Source organism: Cyanistes caeruleus, chromosome 28 (assembly GCF_971803275.1).
Source record: "Cyanistes caeruleus chromosome 28, bCyaCae1.hap1.1, whole genome shotgun sequence".
Classification (NCBI taxonomy): Eukaryota; Metazoa; Chordata; class Aves; order Passeriformes; family Paridae; genus Cyanistes; species Cyanistes caeruleus.
In genome coordinates, this window is record NC_141728.1 from 98070 (window position 1) to 114967 (window position 16898).

Here is a 16898-nt window from a genome sequence, read left to right on the forward strand (position 1 = left end):
GATTTTTCTTCTTTTCTTCCCTCTTTTTTCTCCTTTTTTTTTTCCCCTCTTTTATTCCACTTTCGGCCGGTTTTTTTCTCTTCTTTTTCCCTTTTTCTTTCGCTTTTAATTGCCGCTCCTTTTTCCTCGTTTTTTACTCATTTTTTTCCTCTGGTTCTTCCTCATTTTTTCAGCTTTTTTTCCTCATTTCTTTTCCCAATTTTTCCTCAATTTTGCTCGTTTTTTCCTCGTTTTTTTCCTCGTTTCTTCCTCATTTTTTCCTCAATTTTGCTGATTTTTTCCTCGTTTTTTCCTCATTTTTTCCTCAATTTTTCCTCATTTCTTCCTCGTTTTTTTTCCTCATTTTCTCCATCCGGCTCCGTTTCTTTTTTTCCCAATTTCCTTCTTTTTCTTCCCATTTTTTTTTTTCCTTTAATTCCATTTTTTTTCCCCAAAAAATTTTTTCTCGTTTACTTGCTCATTTTCCCCCCTTTTTTTTTTTTTTCTTCTTTTTTTTGCTTTTTCCTCCCTTTTTTTTTTTTTTCCCTTTTTCCTCCTTTTTGCCCTCATTTTCCCCTCCCCCCCCCAAAACCGCGCCCCCCCCCCCCCCCGGGGGGGGGAGGGGACAATAAATAAAGGGGGGGGGGAGGGGCGCGGCCGAGGGGGGGGGAGGGGCTTTTGCCGCCCCTCCCCCATCCAAAACCCCCCTTAAAAAATCCCAAAAAAATTCCCAAAAAATTCCCAAAAATTCCCAAAAAATCCCCAAAAAATCCCAAAAATTCCCCAAAAATTCCCCAAAAAAATTCCCGAAGGAATTCCGGCCCTCCCCCCCCCCCGCCCCTCCCCCACCCCCGCGCGAGGTCAGACGGTTGCGAACTTTGGGCTGAGCGTGGGGGGAGGGGCCGCGCGGCCCCTCCCCCTCCTCCGGGAGGATTTTTTTGTTTTGTTTTTTGGTTTTTTTTTTTTGGTGCGAAAAAGTCACTTTTCGGGAGGGGGGGGGTGGGGGAGGGGCTTCTCCCCCCCCTTGCCCCTCCCCCACCCCGCTTCAAAACGGGGCGAAATCCGCCCATTTCGGGTCCTCCCCTCCCCCCATAAATTGGGGAGGGGGGGCGAGGTGGGGGGGGGGGAGGGGTTTGCCCCGCCCCTCCCCCCACCCCTCAGAGCGTCATTAAATTAAATTAAATTAAATTAAAAAGTATTCTGGGGGGGGGGAGGGGCGGGTTTTTGGTCTGTAGCTCGTGCTGAGGTTGGGGGGGGTGGGGGAGGGGCGGGACCCCCCCCCCAAAATTTCCTCAGTCGCCCCCCCCCCCGCGGTGGGGGAGGGGCGGGGGGGAGGGGGCGGCGTCGCTGTCGCTGCAGGAGGAGCAGGAGGGGGAGGGGGAGGGGCGGCGGGGCGGGGGGGGAGGGGCGCCCCCCAGCAGGGGGAAGAGGGCGGGGGTCGCCGCCGCCCCTCCCCCACCCCCGCCGGCCCCCCCCGCCGCCCCTCCCCCCCCCAGCAGCAGCGGCGCCGCCCCCGCCTCAATTCCCGGGAGGGGCCGGGGGGTCCCAGCGCCGGCCAGGGCTGCGGAGAGAGGGGAGGGGGCGTCAGGGGGACCCCGAAATCAACTGGGACACCCCAAAATCAACTGGGACACCCCAAAACCCGGCTGGGACACCCCAAAATCCGGCTGAGAACCCCCAAAATCATCTGGGACACCCCAAAATCCGGCTGGGACCCCCAAAACCCGGCTGGGAACCCCCAAAATCCAGCTGAGAACCCCCAAAATACAGCTGGGAACACCCAAAATCATCTGGGACACCCCAAAATCCGGCTGGGACCCCCAAAACCCGGCTGGGAACCCCCAAAATCCAGCTGGGACCCCCAGAACAGCCCCTCCCCCCCCCCAAGGGACCCCAGACCCGTTTTGGGGGAGGGGCAGCAAAAGCGCGGGGGGGGGAGGGGCACCGAGCTGTCAATCATGTCAATCACACCTGTCAATCACAGGTATCAATCACACCTGTCAACCAATCACACCTGTCAATCAATAATAAATGTTAATCACACCTGTCAATCACCCCTGTCAATCACACCTGTCAATCAATCACCCCTCACCTTGGATGGTGGCCAGGGGGGCGGGGCCCAGCAGCCCCCCCAGCACCGCCCCCCTGCAAAGCAAAGCGGGGGGAGGGGTCACGGCGGGGGTGGGGGGGAGGGGGGGGCGGGGTCACCCGCGGCCCCTCCCCCCGAGCCCCTCCCCCCACCCTGGCCCCTCCCCCACCCCCCCCCAAGACTCACCCGGAGCCGAGGCCGAGGGGGGAGGGGGCGGCGCCGGGGGGGGGCGGCGGGGGGGAGGGGCGGGCGGCCGAGGGCAGTGACGTCACTGGAGGGGGGGGGAGGGGACACGGGTCAGGGGCTTGGAAATTCCCGAAATTCCTTAAATCCCCTAAAATTCCCGAAATTCCCTCGAAATTTCTGAAATCCCCTCGAAATTCCAGAAATCCCCTCGAAATTCCCGCAAAATTCCCAAAATTCCCTTGAAATTCCCGAAATTCCCTTAAAATTCCCCAAATCCCCCTTAAAACAGCCCCAATTCCCTTAAAACCACCCCAAATTCCCTCGAAATTCCCAAAACCCTTTGAAATTCCAAAAATTCCCTTTGAAATTCCCGAAATCCCCTCAAAATTCCCGAAATTCCCTCAAAAATTCCCGAAATCCCCCTTAAAACAACCAAAATTCCATTGAAATTCCCAAAAATCCTCTTTAAACACCCCAAATTCCCATAAAATTCCCCAAAATCCCCCCCCAAAATCCCCTCGGAACCTTCCGGAATTTCCCCTCCCCCCCAGGGAATTTTGGGGTTATTTTTGGGGGATTTGGGGGTCCTGGGCTCACCTGAGGTGCCGAGGCTGCCGGGGGCGGGGAGGCCGAGGGTGGGGCCGGGCGGGGTCACCTGGGGGGACACAGGGGGAGTTTGGGGGGGATTTTGGGGGATTTGGGGGATTTTGGGGATTTTGGGGAATTTTGGGGATTTTTGGGGAATTTTGGGGACGTTTTGGGGACAGCGGCAGAGCCCTGTAGGGACAGGGGGGGATGGGATCATGTGGGGACGGTGACCCCTGAGTGACCCCAAAGTGACCCCAGAGTGACCCCGGAGTGACCCCAGAGTGACCCCGGAGTGACCCCAAAGTGACCCCAGAGTGACCCCGGAGTGACCCCAAAGTGACCCCAGAGTGACCCCGGAGTGACCCCGGAGTGACCCTGAGTGACCCCAAAGTGACCCCAAAGTGACCCCAAAGTGACCCCAAAGTGACCCCGGAGTGACCCCAAGCAGTGACCGACCCCAAAACCCCCCAAACCCCATCAAAAAAACCCCAAAAAACTCAAAAAAAAGCCCCCCAAAACCCCCAAAAATACCCCCCAGAAAACACCCAAATAACCCAAAAAACCCCAAAAAACCCCTAAAAAAACCCCAAAAAATCCCAACAAAACTCAAAAAAACCCCCGAAAAAACCCAAAAAAACCCCCAAAAAACCCCCCAAAAAAACCCAAAAAAACCTCAAAAAAAACCCCAAAAAATCCCAACAAAACTCAAAAAAACACCCAAAAAAACCCCAAAAAACCCAAAAAACCTCAAAAAAACCCCAAAAAACCCCAAAAAAAACCCCAAAAACCCCCCCAAAAACCCCCAAAAAAACCCCCAAAAAACCCAAAAAAAACCCCCCAAAAAACCCCCCAAAAAACCCAAAAAACCCCCAAAATCCCAATAAAAACCCCCAACCGCGCCCACCCCGTGAGCGCCGAATGCCGGGACCTTCCCGGCGGCGTTGGGGACGTTCCCGGTGCCGCTCCCGGCGCCGCTCCCGGCGTTCCTGAGCCCCCCGGAGTTGCCGGAATTGCCGGAGTTGCCGCAGGGGTTGATCCGTTTCTCCTTCTGGCGCCGGTTGCAGAACCAGACCCGGATCACCTCCTTCTCCATGTGCAGCTGCTCCGCGATCAGCAGGATCTCCTCCGACGTCGGCTTCTGGTTCTGGAGAGGCGGGAAAGGTCCGGAATGGCGGGAAAAATGAACGGGAATGGCGGGAAAATGAACGGGAATGGCGGGAAAATGAATGGGAATGGGGGGAAAATGAACGGGAATGGGGAAGGGAAAATAACAGGAATGGGGAGGGAAAAAGAACGGGAATGGCGGGAAAAATGAACGGGAATGGCGGGAAAAATGAATGGGAATGGCGGGAAAAAGAACGGGAATGGCGGGAAAAATGAACGGGAATGGCAGGAAAATGAACGGGAATGGGGAAGGGAAAAATGAACGGGAATGGCGGGAAAAAGAACGGGAATGGGGAGGGGAAAATAACGGGAATGGCGGGAAAAATAATGGGAATGGTGGGGGGGGGATGGTGGGGAAAATATCGGGAAAATTGGAGGAAAAATCGGGGAAATCAGGGGAAATATTGGGGAAAAAAATTGGGGGAAAAAATCAGGAAAATTGGGGAAAATACTGGGGAAAAAATTGGGAAAAATATTGGGGAAACTTTGGGATATTTTTGGGATGTTTGGGGTGTCGCTGGGACGGGATTGAGGCCCTTTTGGGGCTGTTTGGGGCCATTTTTTGCAGGGTTTTTTGGGCTATTTTGGGATTTCCGGGGATTTTCCGGAACATTCCGGAACATTCCGGGACTTTCTCTCACCGCCAGGAAGGATTTCTCCAGGGCGAAGCGCACGTTGGGTTTGGGATGGGTTTGGGATGGGTTTGGGATGGGTTTGGGATGGGTTTGGGGCCGTTTGGGGCCGTTTCTCGCGGGGTTTTTTGGGGATTTTCGGGATTTCCGGGGATTTTCCGGAACATTCCGGGATTTTCTCTCACCGCCAGGAAGGATTTCTCCAGGGCGAAGCGCACGTTGGTCTCGATGCTGGTTCGCTTCTTGCGCCGCCGCCCCGGGAGCCCCTCGAAGCCCCCCAGGGAGGGGGGGCCCAGCGAGGGGGGGCTGGGCAGGGTCGAGTCCACCGACATCGTCTCTGGGGGGGGAGGGGCAGCGCCCTATAGAGCCTGGGGAGCCTATAGAGCCCTATGGACCCTATGGACCCTATAGAGCCTGGGGAGCCTATAGAGCCCTATGGACCCTATAGACCCTATAGACCCTATGGAGCCTGGGGAGCCTATAGAGCCCTATGGACCCTATGGACCCTATAGAGCCTGGGGAGCCTATAGGGCCCTATGGACCCTATAGACCCTATAGAGCCTGGGGAGCCTATAGAGCCTATAGACCCTATGGACCCTATAGAGCCTGGGGAGCCTATAGAGCCTATAGACCCTATGGACCCTATAGAGCCTGGGGAGCCTATAGAGCCTATAGACCCTATGGACCCTATAGAGCCTGGGGAGCCTATAGGGCCCTATGGACCCTATAGAGCCTATAGACCCTATGGAGCCTGGGGAGCCTATAGAGCCCTATGGACCCTATAGACCCTATGGACCCTATAGAGCCTGGGGAGCCTATAGGGCCCTATAGACCCTATAGAGCCTGGGGAGCCTATAGACCCTATAGAGCCTGGGGAGCCTATAGGGCCCTATGGACCCTATGGACCCCATAAACCCTATAGAGTCCATGGAGCACATAGAGCCCTATAGAGCCTATGGAGCCTATAGAGCCTGTGGGGTTCCTATGGGGTTCCTATGGGATCTATGGGGTTCCTATGGGGTTCCTATGGGATCTATGGGGTTCCTATGGGATCTATGAGGTTTCTATGGGGTTTATGGATCCATAGGGGATCTATAGGGGATTAATAGGGTCTATGGGTCCCACCTGCGTCCCTCAGCCAGGTCTCCAGCAGCGGTTTCAGCTTGCACATGGGTTCCTATGGGGTTCCTATGGGATCTATATGGGATCTATGGGGTTCCTATGGGATCTATGGGGTTCCTATGGGATCTATGGATCCATAGGGGATCTATAGGGGATCTATGGGATCTATAGGTCCCACCTGCGTCCCTCAGCCAGGTCTCCAGCAGCGGTTTCAGCTTGCACATGTTCTTGAAGCTGAGGTTCAGCGCCTCGAAGCGCGAGATCGTCGTCTGGCTGAAGTCGTTCCCGTAGAGCTTCCCCATGGCCAGGCCCACGTCCCCCTGCGACCCCAAAATCCACTTGGGGGGACCCCAAAATCCCACGGGGGGACCCCAAAAAATCCACCCCAAAAATCCTGACCCAAGAAATCCGAAAAATCCCCAATAAAATCCCCTATAGGAAACCCAAAATCCCCTATAGGAACCTCAGAGGAATCCCAGGCCCACGTCCCCCTGTGACCCCAAAATCCACTTGGGGGGACCCCAAAATCCCACGGGGGGACCCCAAAAAATCCACCCAAAAAATCCTCAGAAAATCTCCCAAAATCCCCCCAAAAATAAAAAAAAAATCCCAAAAATTCCCAAAAAAATGCCAAAAAAATACCAAAAAACCCCCAAAAATCCCAAAAATATCCCCCAAAAAACCCCCAAAAATCCCAAAAATATCCCCCAAAAAAATCCCAAAAAATCCGCACAAAAATCGCAAAAAATCCCCAAAATCCCCCAAAAATTCCCTAAAAAAATCCCCAAAAAATCCCCAAAAAAATCCCCCCAAAAAATCCCCCAAAATTCCCCCAAAAATCCCAAAAAATCCCAAAAAAATCCCAAAAAAATCCCCAAAAATCCCCTAAAAAATCCTCAAAAAATCCCCCAAAAATCCCAAAAAAATCCCCAAAATCCCCCAAATTCCCAGAGCTCACCTGGGTGAAGCCCAGCTTGATCCTCCTCTGTTTGAAGGTGCGGGCGAACTGCTCCAGCTCCTCCAGGTCGCTCGGCTCCTCCGGGGGAGGCCCCGGGGGGATTTCGGGACATTTTGGGGACACCCCCGGGGGTCCCGGGGATTCGGGGACCCCCGGGCGGGGCCCGGGCTGGGGAGAAATCCCAAAAAAAAAAAAAAACCCATAAAAAATTTGGGGTTAAAAGAGGGGGAAAGAGGAGAAATCCGAATTGGGGTGGCGGTAAAATAAAGCTGGAGGGGATGAAGCCAAAATTGCAGGAAACGGACCCAAAATCCACCCAAATAAATCCCAAAATCCCTTAAAAATAAATCCCAAAATCCCTTAAAAATGAACCCAAAAACCCCCAAAATAAATCCCAAAATCCCTTAAAAATAAACCCAAAATCCCTTAAAAATAAACTCAAAAACCCCCAAAATAAATCCCAAAATCTCTTAAAAATGAACCCAAAAACCCCCAAAATAAATCCCCAAATCCCTTAAAAATAAACTCAAAAACCCCCAAAATAAACCCAAAATCCCTTAAAAATGAACCCAAAAACCCCCAAAATAAATCCCAAAATCCCTAAAAATAAATCCCCAAAATTCCCAAAATAATTTGGGTTTTTGGGGGTGAATTTTGGGGTTTTTGGGGTCAGATTTCGGGGTTTTTGGGGTCAGATTTTGGGGTTTTTGGGGTTTTTGGGGGTGAATTTTGGGGTTTTTGGGGTCAGATTTTGGGGTTTTGGGGGTTTTTGGGGTCAGATTTTGGGGTTTTTGGGGGTGAATTTTGGGGTTTTTGGGATTTTTGGGGTTTTTGGGGGTTAATTTTGGGGTTTTGGGGGTTTTTGGGGACCCCTCCCGTACCTGGGCGTGCAGCCCCCCGCGGGGGGGGTTGGGCAGGAGCCCCCCCGGGCTGTGCTGAGGTAGCTGAAAGAGGTTGGGGGGGGGCAACAGCCCTGGGGGGGGGAAAGGGGGGTCAGGAGGGGTCCCCAAAACCCTCGGGGACCCCCCCAAACCCCCCAGAGACCCCCAAACCCCCCAGGGACCCCCCAAATCCCACAGGGACCCCCCCAGACCCCACAGGAACCCCCCCAGAACGTCCCTGATCCCCCCCAGACCCCTCTGGGACCCCCCAAATCCCCCCCAGGACCCCCCAAAATTCCCTCAGACCCCCCAAAACCCCCCGAGCCCCCCAAAAACCCCTCAGGGACCCCCAAGGACCCCCCCGAGCCCCCCCCAGCCCCACCCGTCTGTCCCTGCTGGGCCGGGGGCAGCAGGAATTGGGGCGGGGGCTGCAGGGGAGCCCCCCAAAAACCCCCCCAAAAAACCCCAAAAAATCCCCCAAAAAATCCCAAAAAATCCCCCAAAAATCCCAAAGAACCCCAAAACCCCCCCAGACCCCCCCAAGACCCCCCCAGGACCCCCCCCCCGAGCCCCCAGCCCCACCTGTCTGTCCCTGCTGGGCCGGGGGCAGCAGGAATTGGGGCGGGGGCTGCAGGGGGTGGCCGGGCACCAGCACCAACTGCTGCAGCTGCAACAGCTGCTGCACGTCCTGGACAGACAGACGGACACCGGACGGACGGACACCGGACAGACACACGGACACCGGACGGACGGACACGGGACAGACACGGGACAGACGGACACCGGACAGACACACGGACACCGGACACACGGACACCGGACAGACACACGGACACCGGACGGACGGACACGGGACAGACGGACACCGGACGGACGGACATGGGACGGACACCGGACGGACGGACACCAGACAGACACACGGACACCGGACGGACGGACACCGGACAGACAGACGGACACGGGACAGACGGACACGGGACAGACGGACATGGGACAGACGGACACGGGACAGACGGACACGGGACAGACACGGGACAGACGGACACACAGGACAGATGGACACCGGACAGACGGACAGCGGACAGACGGACACGGGACAGACGGACACATGGACAGATGGACACCGGACACCAGACAGACGGGCAGACGGACACCGGACGGACACCGGACAGATGAACACCGGGACGGACAGATGGACGGACGGACACCGGGACGGACACGGGACAGACGGACAGGACACACGGACGGGCAGACGAACAGACGGGACAGATGGACAGACGGACACGTGACCGGACGGACACGGGACAGGACAGACGGACAGGGGGACACAACCCGGGGGGTCCCGCGTGAGCTCCGGGACCCCCCGAGAGGAGAAACTCGGGGGGGGGAGGGGAGGGGAGGAGAACTGGGGGAAATTCGGGGAAATTCGGGAAAATTCGGGGGGAGATTTTGGGGCGATTTGGGGCTGATCTGGGGGAGATTTGGGGTGATTTGGGGTGATTTCGGGCTGTTTTTGGGGATGTTTTTGGGGTGATTTTGGGGCTGTTTTGGGGTGATTTTGGGGTGATTTGAGGTGATTTTGGGGTGATTTTGGGGTGATTTGAGGTAATTTTGGGGTGATTTTGGGGTGATTTCGGGCTGTTTTTGGGGTGTTTTCGGGGCTGTTTTGGGGTGATTTTGGGGTAACTTTCGGGCTGTTTTGGGGCTGTTTTGGGGCTGTTTTGGGGCTGTTTTGGGGTGATTTCGGGGTGATTTTGGGGTAATTTTGGGGTAACTTTCGGGCTGTTTTTGGGCTGTTTTTGGGGTGATTTTGGGGTGATTTTGGGGTGATTTGGGCTGATTTTGGGGTGATTTTGGAGTGATTTTGGGCTGTTTTGGGGCTGTTTCGGGGTGATTTTGGGGTGATTTTGGGGTAACTTTTGGGCTGTTTTTGGGGCTGTTTTGGGGCTGTTTTTGGGGTGATTTTGGGGTGATTTTGGGGTGACTTTCGGGCTGTTTTTGGGCTGTTTTTGGGGTGATTTTGGGGTGACTTTCGGGCTGTTTTGGGGTGATTTTGGGGCTGTTTTTGGGGTGATTTGGGGGCTGTTTTCGGGGCTGTTTTTGGGGTGATTTTGGGGCTGTTTTGGGGCTGTTTTTGGGGTGATTTTGGGGTGATTTTGGGGTGATTTCGGGCTGTTTTGGGGTGATTTTGGTGCTGTTTTTGGGGTGATTTGGGGTGATTTTGGGGTGATTTGGGGCTGTTTTCGGGGCTGTTTTTGGGGTGATTTGGGGTGATTTTGGGGTGAGTTTCGGGCTGTTTTTGGGGTGATTTGGGGTGATTTTGGGCTGTTTTTGGGGCTGTTTTGGGGCTGTTTTTGGGGTGATTTGGGCTGATTTTGGGCTGTTTTTGGGGTGATTTGGGGGCGATTTCGGGGTCCCCCCCCCCCCTTACCTGCGCCGAGAGCTGGATGGGGCCGGGCAGCGGCAGCGGGGGGGGAGGGGGAGGGGGGGGAGGGGCCCCCTCGGGGGTCCCGGCGGGGGGAGGGGGAGGGGCGGCGGGGGGGGGAGGGGGAGGGGCGGCGGGGGGGGGAGGGGCGGGGCCCTGCGGGAGCTGCGCGGCCGCGGCCGCCAAGAGCTGAGCCTGGGCCAGGAGCTGCTGCGGGGCCGGGAGCAGCGCGGCCAGCTGCGGACAGACGGACGGACGGACGGACACGGGGACGGACGGACACGGGGATGGACGGACACACGGACACACGGACAGACGGACAGGGGATGGACGGACAGATGGACATGGGACACACGGACAGACGGACGGACGGACAGACGGACACGGGGATGGACGGACACACGGACACGGGGATGGACGGACAGATGGACATGGGACACACGGACAGGCGGACACACGGACACGGACAGACGGACACACGGACACACGGACACGGGGATGGACGGACAGACGGACACGGGACATGGGACAGACGGACACGGGATGGACGGACAGACGGACACGGGGATGGACGGACACATGGACACACGGACACATGGACAGACAGACACACGGACGGACGGACAGACGGACAGACAGACACATGGACGGACAGGGGATGGACGGACAGACAGACACGGGACACGGGACACACGGACAGACGGACACGGGACAGACGGACACACGGACACACGGACAGACGGACACGGGGATGGATGGACAGACGGACAGGGGACAGACGGACACGGGATGGACACGGGATGGACAGACGGACACACGGACAGACGGACAGATGGACAGGGGATGGACGGACAGATGGACAGACGGACAGGGGATGGACGGACAGACACACGGACAGACGGACAGACAGACAGACAGACACGGGATGGACACGGGATGGACGGACACAGGACACGGGACAGACGGACACACGGACAGACGGACAGATGGACAGGGGACAGACGGACAGATGGACAGATGGACAGATGGACAGATGGACAGACGGACACGGGGGATGGACAGGGACAGACGGACACAGGGGGGACAGACAGACAGGGGATGGACGGACGGACAGGGAGGACAGACGGACACGGGGATGGACAGACAGACGGACACGGGGACAGAAGCGGGGCCGGGTTGGGGGGGGTGGGGGGAGGAGCGTGGGGGGGGGAGGGGGGGGGGGTGACACAGGAGGGGGGGAGGGGCAGCAGGTTAGTACCGCCCCCAAGCCCCGCCCCCCGCAGCAGCGAAGCCCCGCCCCCAAACCCCCCCAATATCCCAAAAAATCCCCAAAATATCCCCCAAAAAAATTCAAAAAAAAATCCAGAAAAATAAAAAAAATTTAAAAGATATTTTAAAAATCCCAAAATATCCAAAATATCCCCCCAAAAATAAAAAAAATCCCCCAAAAAATAAAAAAAATCCCCCAAAATCCCCCAAAAGTAAAAAAAAATGGAAAAAAACTCCCCAAAATATCCCCAAAAAAATCCAAAAAAATCCAGAAAAATAATAAAAAAAATCCAAAAAACCTCCCCAAAAAATCCAAAATACCCCCAAAAAATTAAATAAAAAATCCCCCAAAAATCCCCAAAAAAATAAAAAAAAATGAAAAGAAATCCCCAAAATATCCCCCCCCAAAAAATTCCCAAAAAATCCAGAAAAATAATAAAAATAATAAAAATTAAAAAAAAAATCCCCAAAAAATCCAAAATACCCCCCAAAAATTTAAAAAAAAATCCCAAAAAATAATAAAAAAAATAATTAAAAAAAAAAATCAAAAAAATTCGAAAAAAATAAAAAAAAATTCGAAAAAAATAAAAAAAAAATACCCCCCAAAATTAAAAAAAAAATCAAAAAAAATCCCCAAATGTCCCCAAATGTCCCCAAATGTCCCCAAGCCCCCCCTCACTCACCCCCGCCAGTTGGGACCCCGCGAGCAGCAGCTGAGCCTGGGGAGGGGGCGCGGGCTGGGGCGGGGGCGGCTCCGGACCCGTCACCTGCGGGATTTGGGGCAAATCCGGGCAAATTCGGGCAAATCCGGGGAAATTCGGGGAAATTCGGGCAAAATTTGGGGCAAATCCAGGCAAATTCGAGCAAATACGGGGAAAATCGGGCAAATCCAGGCAAATTCGGGCAAATTCGGGAAAATTCGGGCAAAATCGGGGAAATTCAGGCAAAATCGGGGAAATTCAGGCAAAATCGGGGAAATTCAGGCAAAATCGGGGAAATTCGGGGAAATTCAGGGAAATTCGGGCAAATTCGGGAAAATTCGGTGAAATTCGGGAAAATTCGGGCAAAATTTGGGGAAAATCCGGGGAAATTCGGGGAAAATTCGGGCAAATTCGGGAGGTTTGGGAAGGTTTTGGGTGGGATTTGAGCGGATTTGGGGGAAATTCAGGAAAATTCGGGAGGTTTTGGGGGGATTTGGGGGAAATTGGGGAGGATTTGGGGGAGTCTGAAGGGATTTGGGGGGTTTGGGGTTGGTTTGGAGCCGATTTTGGGGCGTTTCCGGGTGATTTTGGGGGTGATTTGGGCGATTTCGGGAGGATTTTGGTGGTTTTTGGATGATTTGGGTGATTTTTCGGGGTGATTTTGGGGATGATTTGGGCGATTTTGGGGTGTTTTGGGGGTGATTTTGGTAATTTCGGGGTGATTTTGGTGATTTTCGGGGTGATTTTGGTGATTTTTGGGGTGATTTTGGGTGATTTTGGTGATTTTCGGGGTGATTTTGGCGATTTTTGGGGTGATTCTGGGTGATTTTGGTGATTTTCGGGGTGATTTTGGTGATTTTCGGGGTGATTCTGGGTGATTTTGGTGATTTTCGGGGTGATTTTGGTGATTTTCGGGGTGAATTTGGCGATTTTTGGGGTGATTCTGGGTGATTTCGGCGCGTTTGGGGCAGATTTTGGGGCGTTTTTGGCCGATTTGGGGCGGATTTTGGGGGACCCCCCCCCATTTCCTGTTTTGGCGCCGCCGCCCCCGCCCGGGATTTCCCCCCCCCCCGCCCCTCCCCCACCCCCGGGCACCACAACAGGAACGGGAGGGGGGAGGGGCGGGATCTGGGGAAGGAATTTTGGGTGGAATTCGGGGAGGATTTTGGGTAGAATTTGGGTGAATTTTGGGTGGATTTTGGGGTGAATTTTGGACTGATTTTGGGTGGATTTTTTGCTGATTTTGGGGTGGATTTTGGGGATTATTTTGGGTGGATTTTGGGTGAATTTTGGTGAATTTTGGGATGATTTTGGGTGAATTTTGGGGTGAATTTTGGGTGGATTTGGGGAGGATTTTGGGGGGGATTTTGGAGAGGATTTTGGGTGAATTTTGGGTGGAATTTTGGTGAATTTTGGGGTGAATTTTTGGAAGATTTTGGGTGGATTTTGGGGTGAATTTTGGGGAGGAATTCTGGTGAATTCTGGGATTATTTTGGGATTATTTTGGGTGGATTTTGGTGAATTTTGGGGATGATTTTGGGGAGGATTTTGGTGAATTTTGGGCTGATTTTGGGGTGGATTTGGGGTGGATTTTGGGATGATTTTGGGTGAATTTTGGGGAGGAATTTTGGTGAATTTTGGGGATGATTTGGGGTGAATTTTGGGATTATTTTGGGGGGATTTTTGGGGATGATTTTAGGTGGATTTTGGGTGAATTTTGGGTGGATTTGGGAGGATTTTGGGGGTCTCTCTCTTACCTTGGCGCCAGGGGGGGCGGGGCCGAAGGGGGGGAGGGGTTTGTTCTGCTGGGCCTGGCGGGGGGGGAGGGGAGAGAAACCGATTTTGGGGAGACCCCCAGATTTTGGGGGGAGGGTCCAACCCCAGGACCCCCCAAAAACCCCCAAAAAACCCCAAAAAACCCCAAATCTCACCTGGTGGTTCGTCTCGGGTCCATTGGTTTCTGTGTCTGGGGGGGGAGGGGACACTCAGGGGGGTCCCCAAATCCCCCCGGGACCCCCCCAAATCCCCAAATTTCCCCAAATTTCCCCAAATTTCTCCTACCTGGGCGCTCCCCCGGCAGCTCCTTCTCCAGCTCCAGGGGTTTAGACATCCTCAGTTCTGGGGGGAAAAATCAAATCACCCCAAAATCACCCAAAATTACCCCAAAATCACCTCAAAATCAGCCCAAAATTACCAAAAATTACCCCAAAATCACCTCAAAATTACCAAAAATTACCCAAAATTACCCAAAATCAGCCAAAATTACCGAAACTCAGCCCAAAATTACCCGAAATTACCCAAAATCACCTCAAAATTACCCAAAATTACCCAAAATCAGCCAAAATTACCCCAAAATTACCAAAAATCACCCCAAAATCAACCTGGAATCGTTTCAACCCCAAAATCCCTCAGGGTCACCCCCAAATCAGTGAAAATTACCCCGAAATGACCCAAAAAAATCATTCAAAATCACCCCGGAATGACCCAAAAATCACCCCCAAAATCAACCTGGAATTATTTGAAGCCCAAAATCTCTCGGGGTTACCCCAAAATGACCCAAAATCGCCCCAAAAATCGCCCAAAATCGCCAAAAATCGCCCAAAATTGAAAGAAATCTCCCAGGAAAGCCCCAAATTCGCCCCAAAATGACCCAAATCGCCCCAAAATCAGCCAAAATCAGCCAAAATCGCCCAAAATTGAAACAAAACCTCCCAGAAAAGCCCCAAATTCCCCCCAAAATCGCCCTCAAGGGACCCGAAATCGCCCCAAAATCCCAAAATCCCCCCCAAAATCCCCAAATCCCCCCAAATCCCCCCGGTTACCTGGTGGGGGAGGGGGTTTAACCCCTTCCGGGGGCGTTTTTTGGGGGGATTTTGGGGTTTTTTGGGGTTTTTTTGGGGGGTCCGGCGGCTCCAGAAGCTCCGGGGAGCGAGTGGGGGATGGGGGAGGGGTCCCGGGGGTGTCACCCCCTCCCCTCCCCCCCCTCATTTGCATGAGGCTGAGTCACCCCCGGGGTGGGGGAGGGGAAAGGGGGGGACCCCCCCCCCCTTGCCCCTCCCCCCACTTTCACTTCTCCTTTCGCCGTTTTTGGTTTTTTTTTTTAAATTAAAAATAAATTAATTAATTTAAAAAAAAAATGAAGAATTTACCCAAAACTCCCCAAAATTCGGCGCGGAGGAGCCCCCCCCTCCCCCCACCTGGAGACCCCCGAATTTCACCCAAAATCCCCCAAAACCTCGCCGGGACCCCCGACCCAAAAACCCCCAAAATCTCCCAAAAAAATCTCATTTTTTTCCCCCTTTCCGGACACCCCAAAAACCCCAAAAAATCCCAAAAAATCCCCAAATTTCCCCAAATTTCCCCAAATTCCCCCCGGTACCTGCGGCCCACGTGTTGGGGTTCACCATGGCGGTTCTGGGGGGGTTTTGGGGGATTTTTGGGGGGATTTTGGGGGGTTTGGGGGCTGGGATGGAGAGGAGATTTTGGGGGAAGGATTTTGGGGGGATTTTGGGGGATTTTGGGGCTCCAGGAAGCTCCGGAGGAAGCGCCGGTGGTGACGGAACCCGTGGGGCGTGGGACGGGCGGTCACATGGAGAGACACCCCGAAAACAGAGAAAACACCCCAAAAACAGCGAAAACAGCCGAAAACACCCCAAAAACTGCTGAAAACTGCTGAAAACACCCAAAAACTGCTGAAAACGCCCAAAAAACTGCTGAAAACACCCAAAAACTGCTGAAAACAGCCCCAAAAACTGCTGAAAACACCCCAAAAACTGCTGAAAACACCCAAAAACTGCTGAAAACACCCAAAAACTGCTGAAAACAGCCCCAAAAACTGCTGAAAACACCCCAAAAACTGCTGAAAACTGCTGAAAACACCCAAAAACTGCTGAAAACGCCCAAAAAACTGCTGAAAACACCCAAAAACTGCTGAAAACAGCCCCAAAAACTGCTGAAAACACCCCAAAAACTGCTGAAAACACCCAAAAACTGCTGAAAACGCCCAAAAAACACCCCCAAAACTGCTGAAAACAGCCCGAAAACAGCCGAAAATAACCCAAAAAACAGCCAAAAACACCCCAAAACCAGCCCGAAAACAGCCCCAAAACAACCCAAAAACAGCCGAAAATAACCCAAAACACCCCGAAACTGCTCAAAACAGCCCAAAACACCCCAAAAAGAGCCGAAATCACCCCGAAACTGCTGAAAACAGCCCAAAACACCCCAAAATCCAGCGGGACCCCAGGGGAGTGCCCCGCCCCCCACCCGGGTGTCCCCAAATGTCCCCAAAATATACCCAAAATGTCCCCAAATCCCCCCAAATGTCCCCAAACCCCCCCCAAATGTCCCCAAATCCCGCCCAAATGTCCCCAAATGTCCCCAAATCCCCTCCAGACCCCCCCAAACCCCCCCAGGTGTCCCCAAACCCCCCCAAATGTCCCCAAATGTCCCCTCCCCCCCCCCAGGTGTCCCCAGCCACCCCCAGGTGTCCCCAAATCCCCTCCAGACCCCCCCCAAATATCCCCAAACCCCCCCCAGGTGTTCCCAAATGTCCCCAAATCCCCCCCAGACCCCCCCAGGCGTCCCCAGGTGTCCCCAAACCCCCCCCAGCCCCCCCCAGGTGTCCCCAAATGTCCCCAAATCCCCCCCAAACCCCCCCCAGGTGTCCCCAAATGTCCCCAAATCCCCCCCAGACCCCCCCCAAACCCCCCCCAGGTGTCCCCAGGTGTCCCCAGACCCCCCCAGGTGTCCCCAAATCCCCTCCAGCCCCCCCCAAGTGTCCCCAAACCCCCCCCAGGTGTCCCCAAATGTCCCCAAATCCCCTCCAGACCCCCCCAAACCCTCCCCAAATGTCCCCAACCCCCCCTCAGCCCCCCCAGGTGTCCCCAAACCCCTCCCAAATG

At 54.1% G+C, this 16898-nt stretch overlaps 1 protein-coding gene across 1 annotated transcript; it reads right to left on the bottom strand.

Annotated features, from left to right (window-relative positions):
- Positions 1 to 1979: 1979 nt before the first annotated feature.
- Positions 1980 to 15401, bottom strand: POU2F2 (POU class 2 homeobox 2). The gene is made up of 13 exons (XM_086864850.1): positions 15374 to 15401; positions 14056 to 14112; positions 13926 to 13960; positions 13752 to 13805; positions 11977 to 12060; positions 8182 to 8428; positions 7600 to 7691; positions 6719 to 6886; positions 5939 to 6080; positions 4824 to 4975; positions 3747 to 3986; positions 2852 to 2909; positions 1980 to 1993 (listed from the first exon to the last, which is right to left on the bottom strand). The coding sequence occupies exons 1-13, from the start codon at positions 15399 to 15401 to the stop codon at positions 1980 to 1982; spliced, it is 1371 nt and encodes a 456-aa protein (XP_086720976.1).
- Positions 15402 to 16898: the final 1497 nt, after the last annotated feature.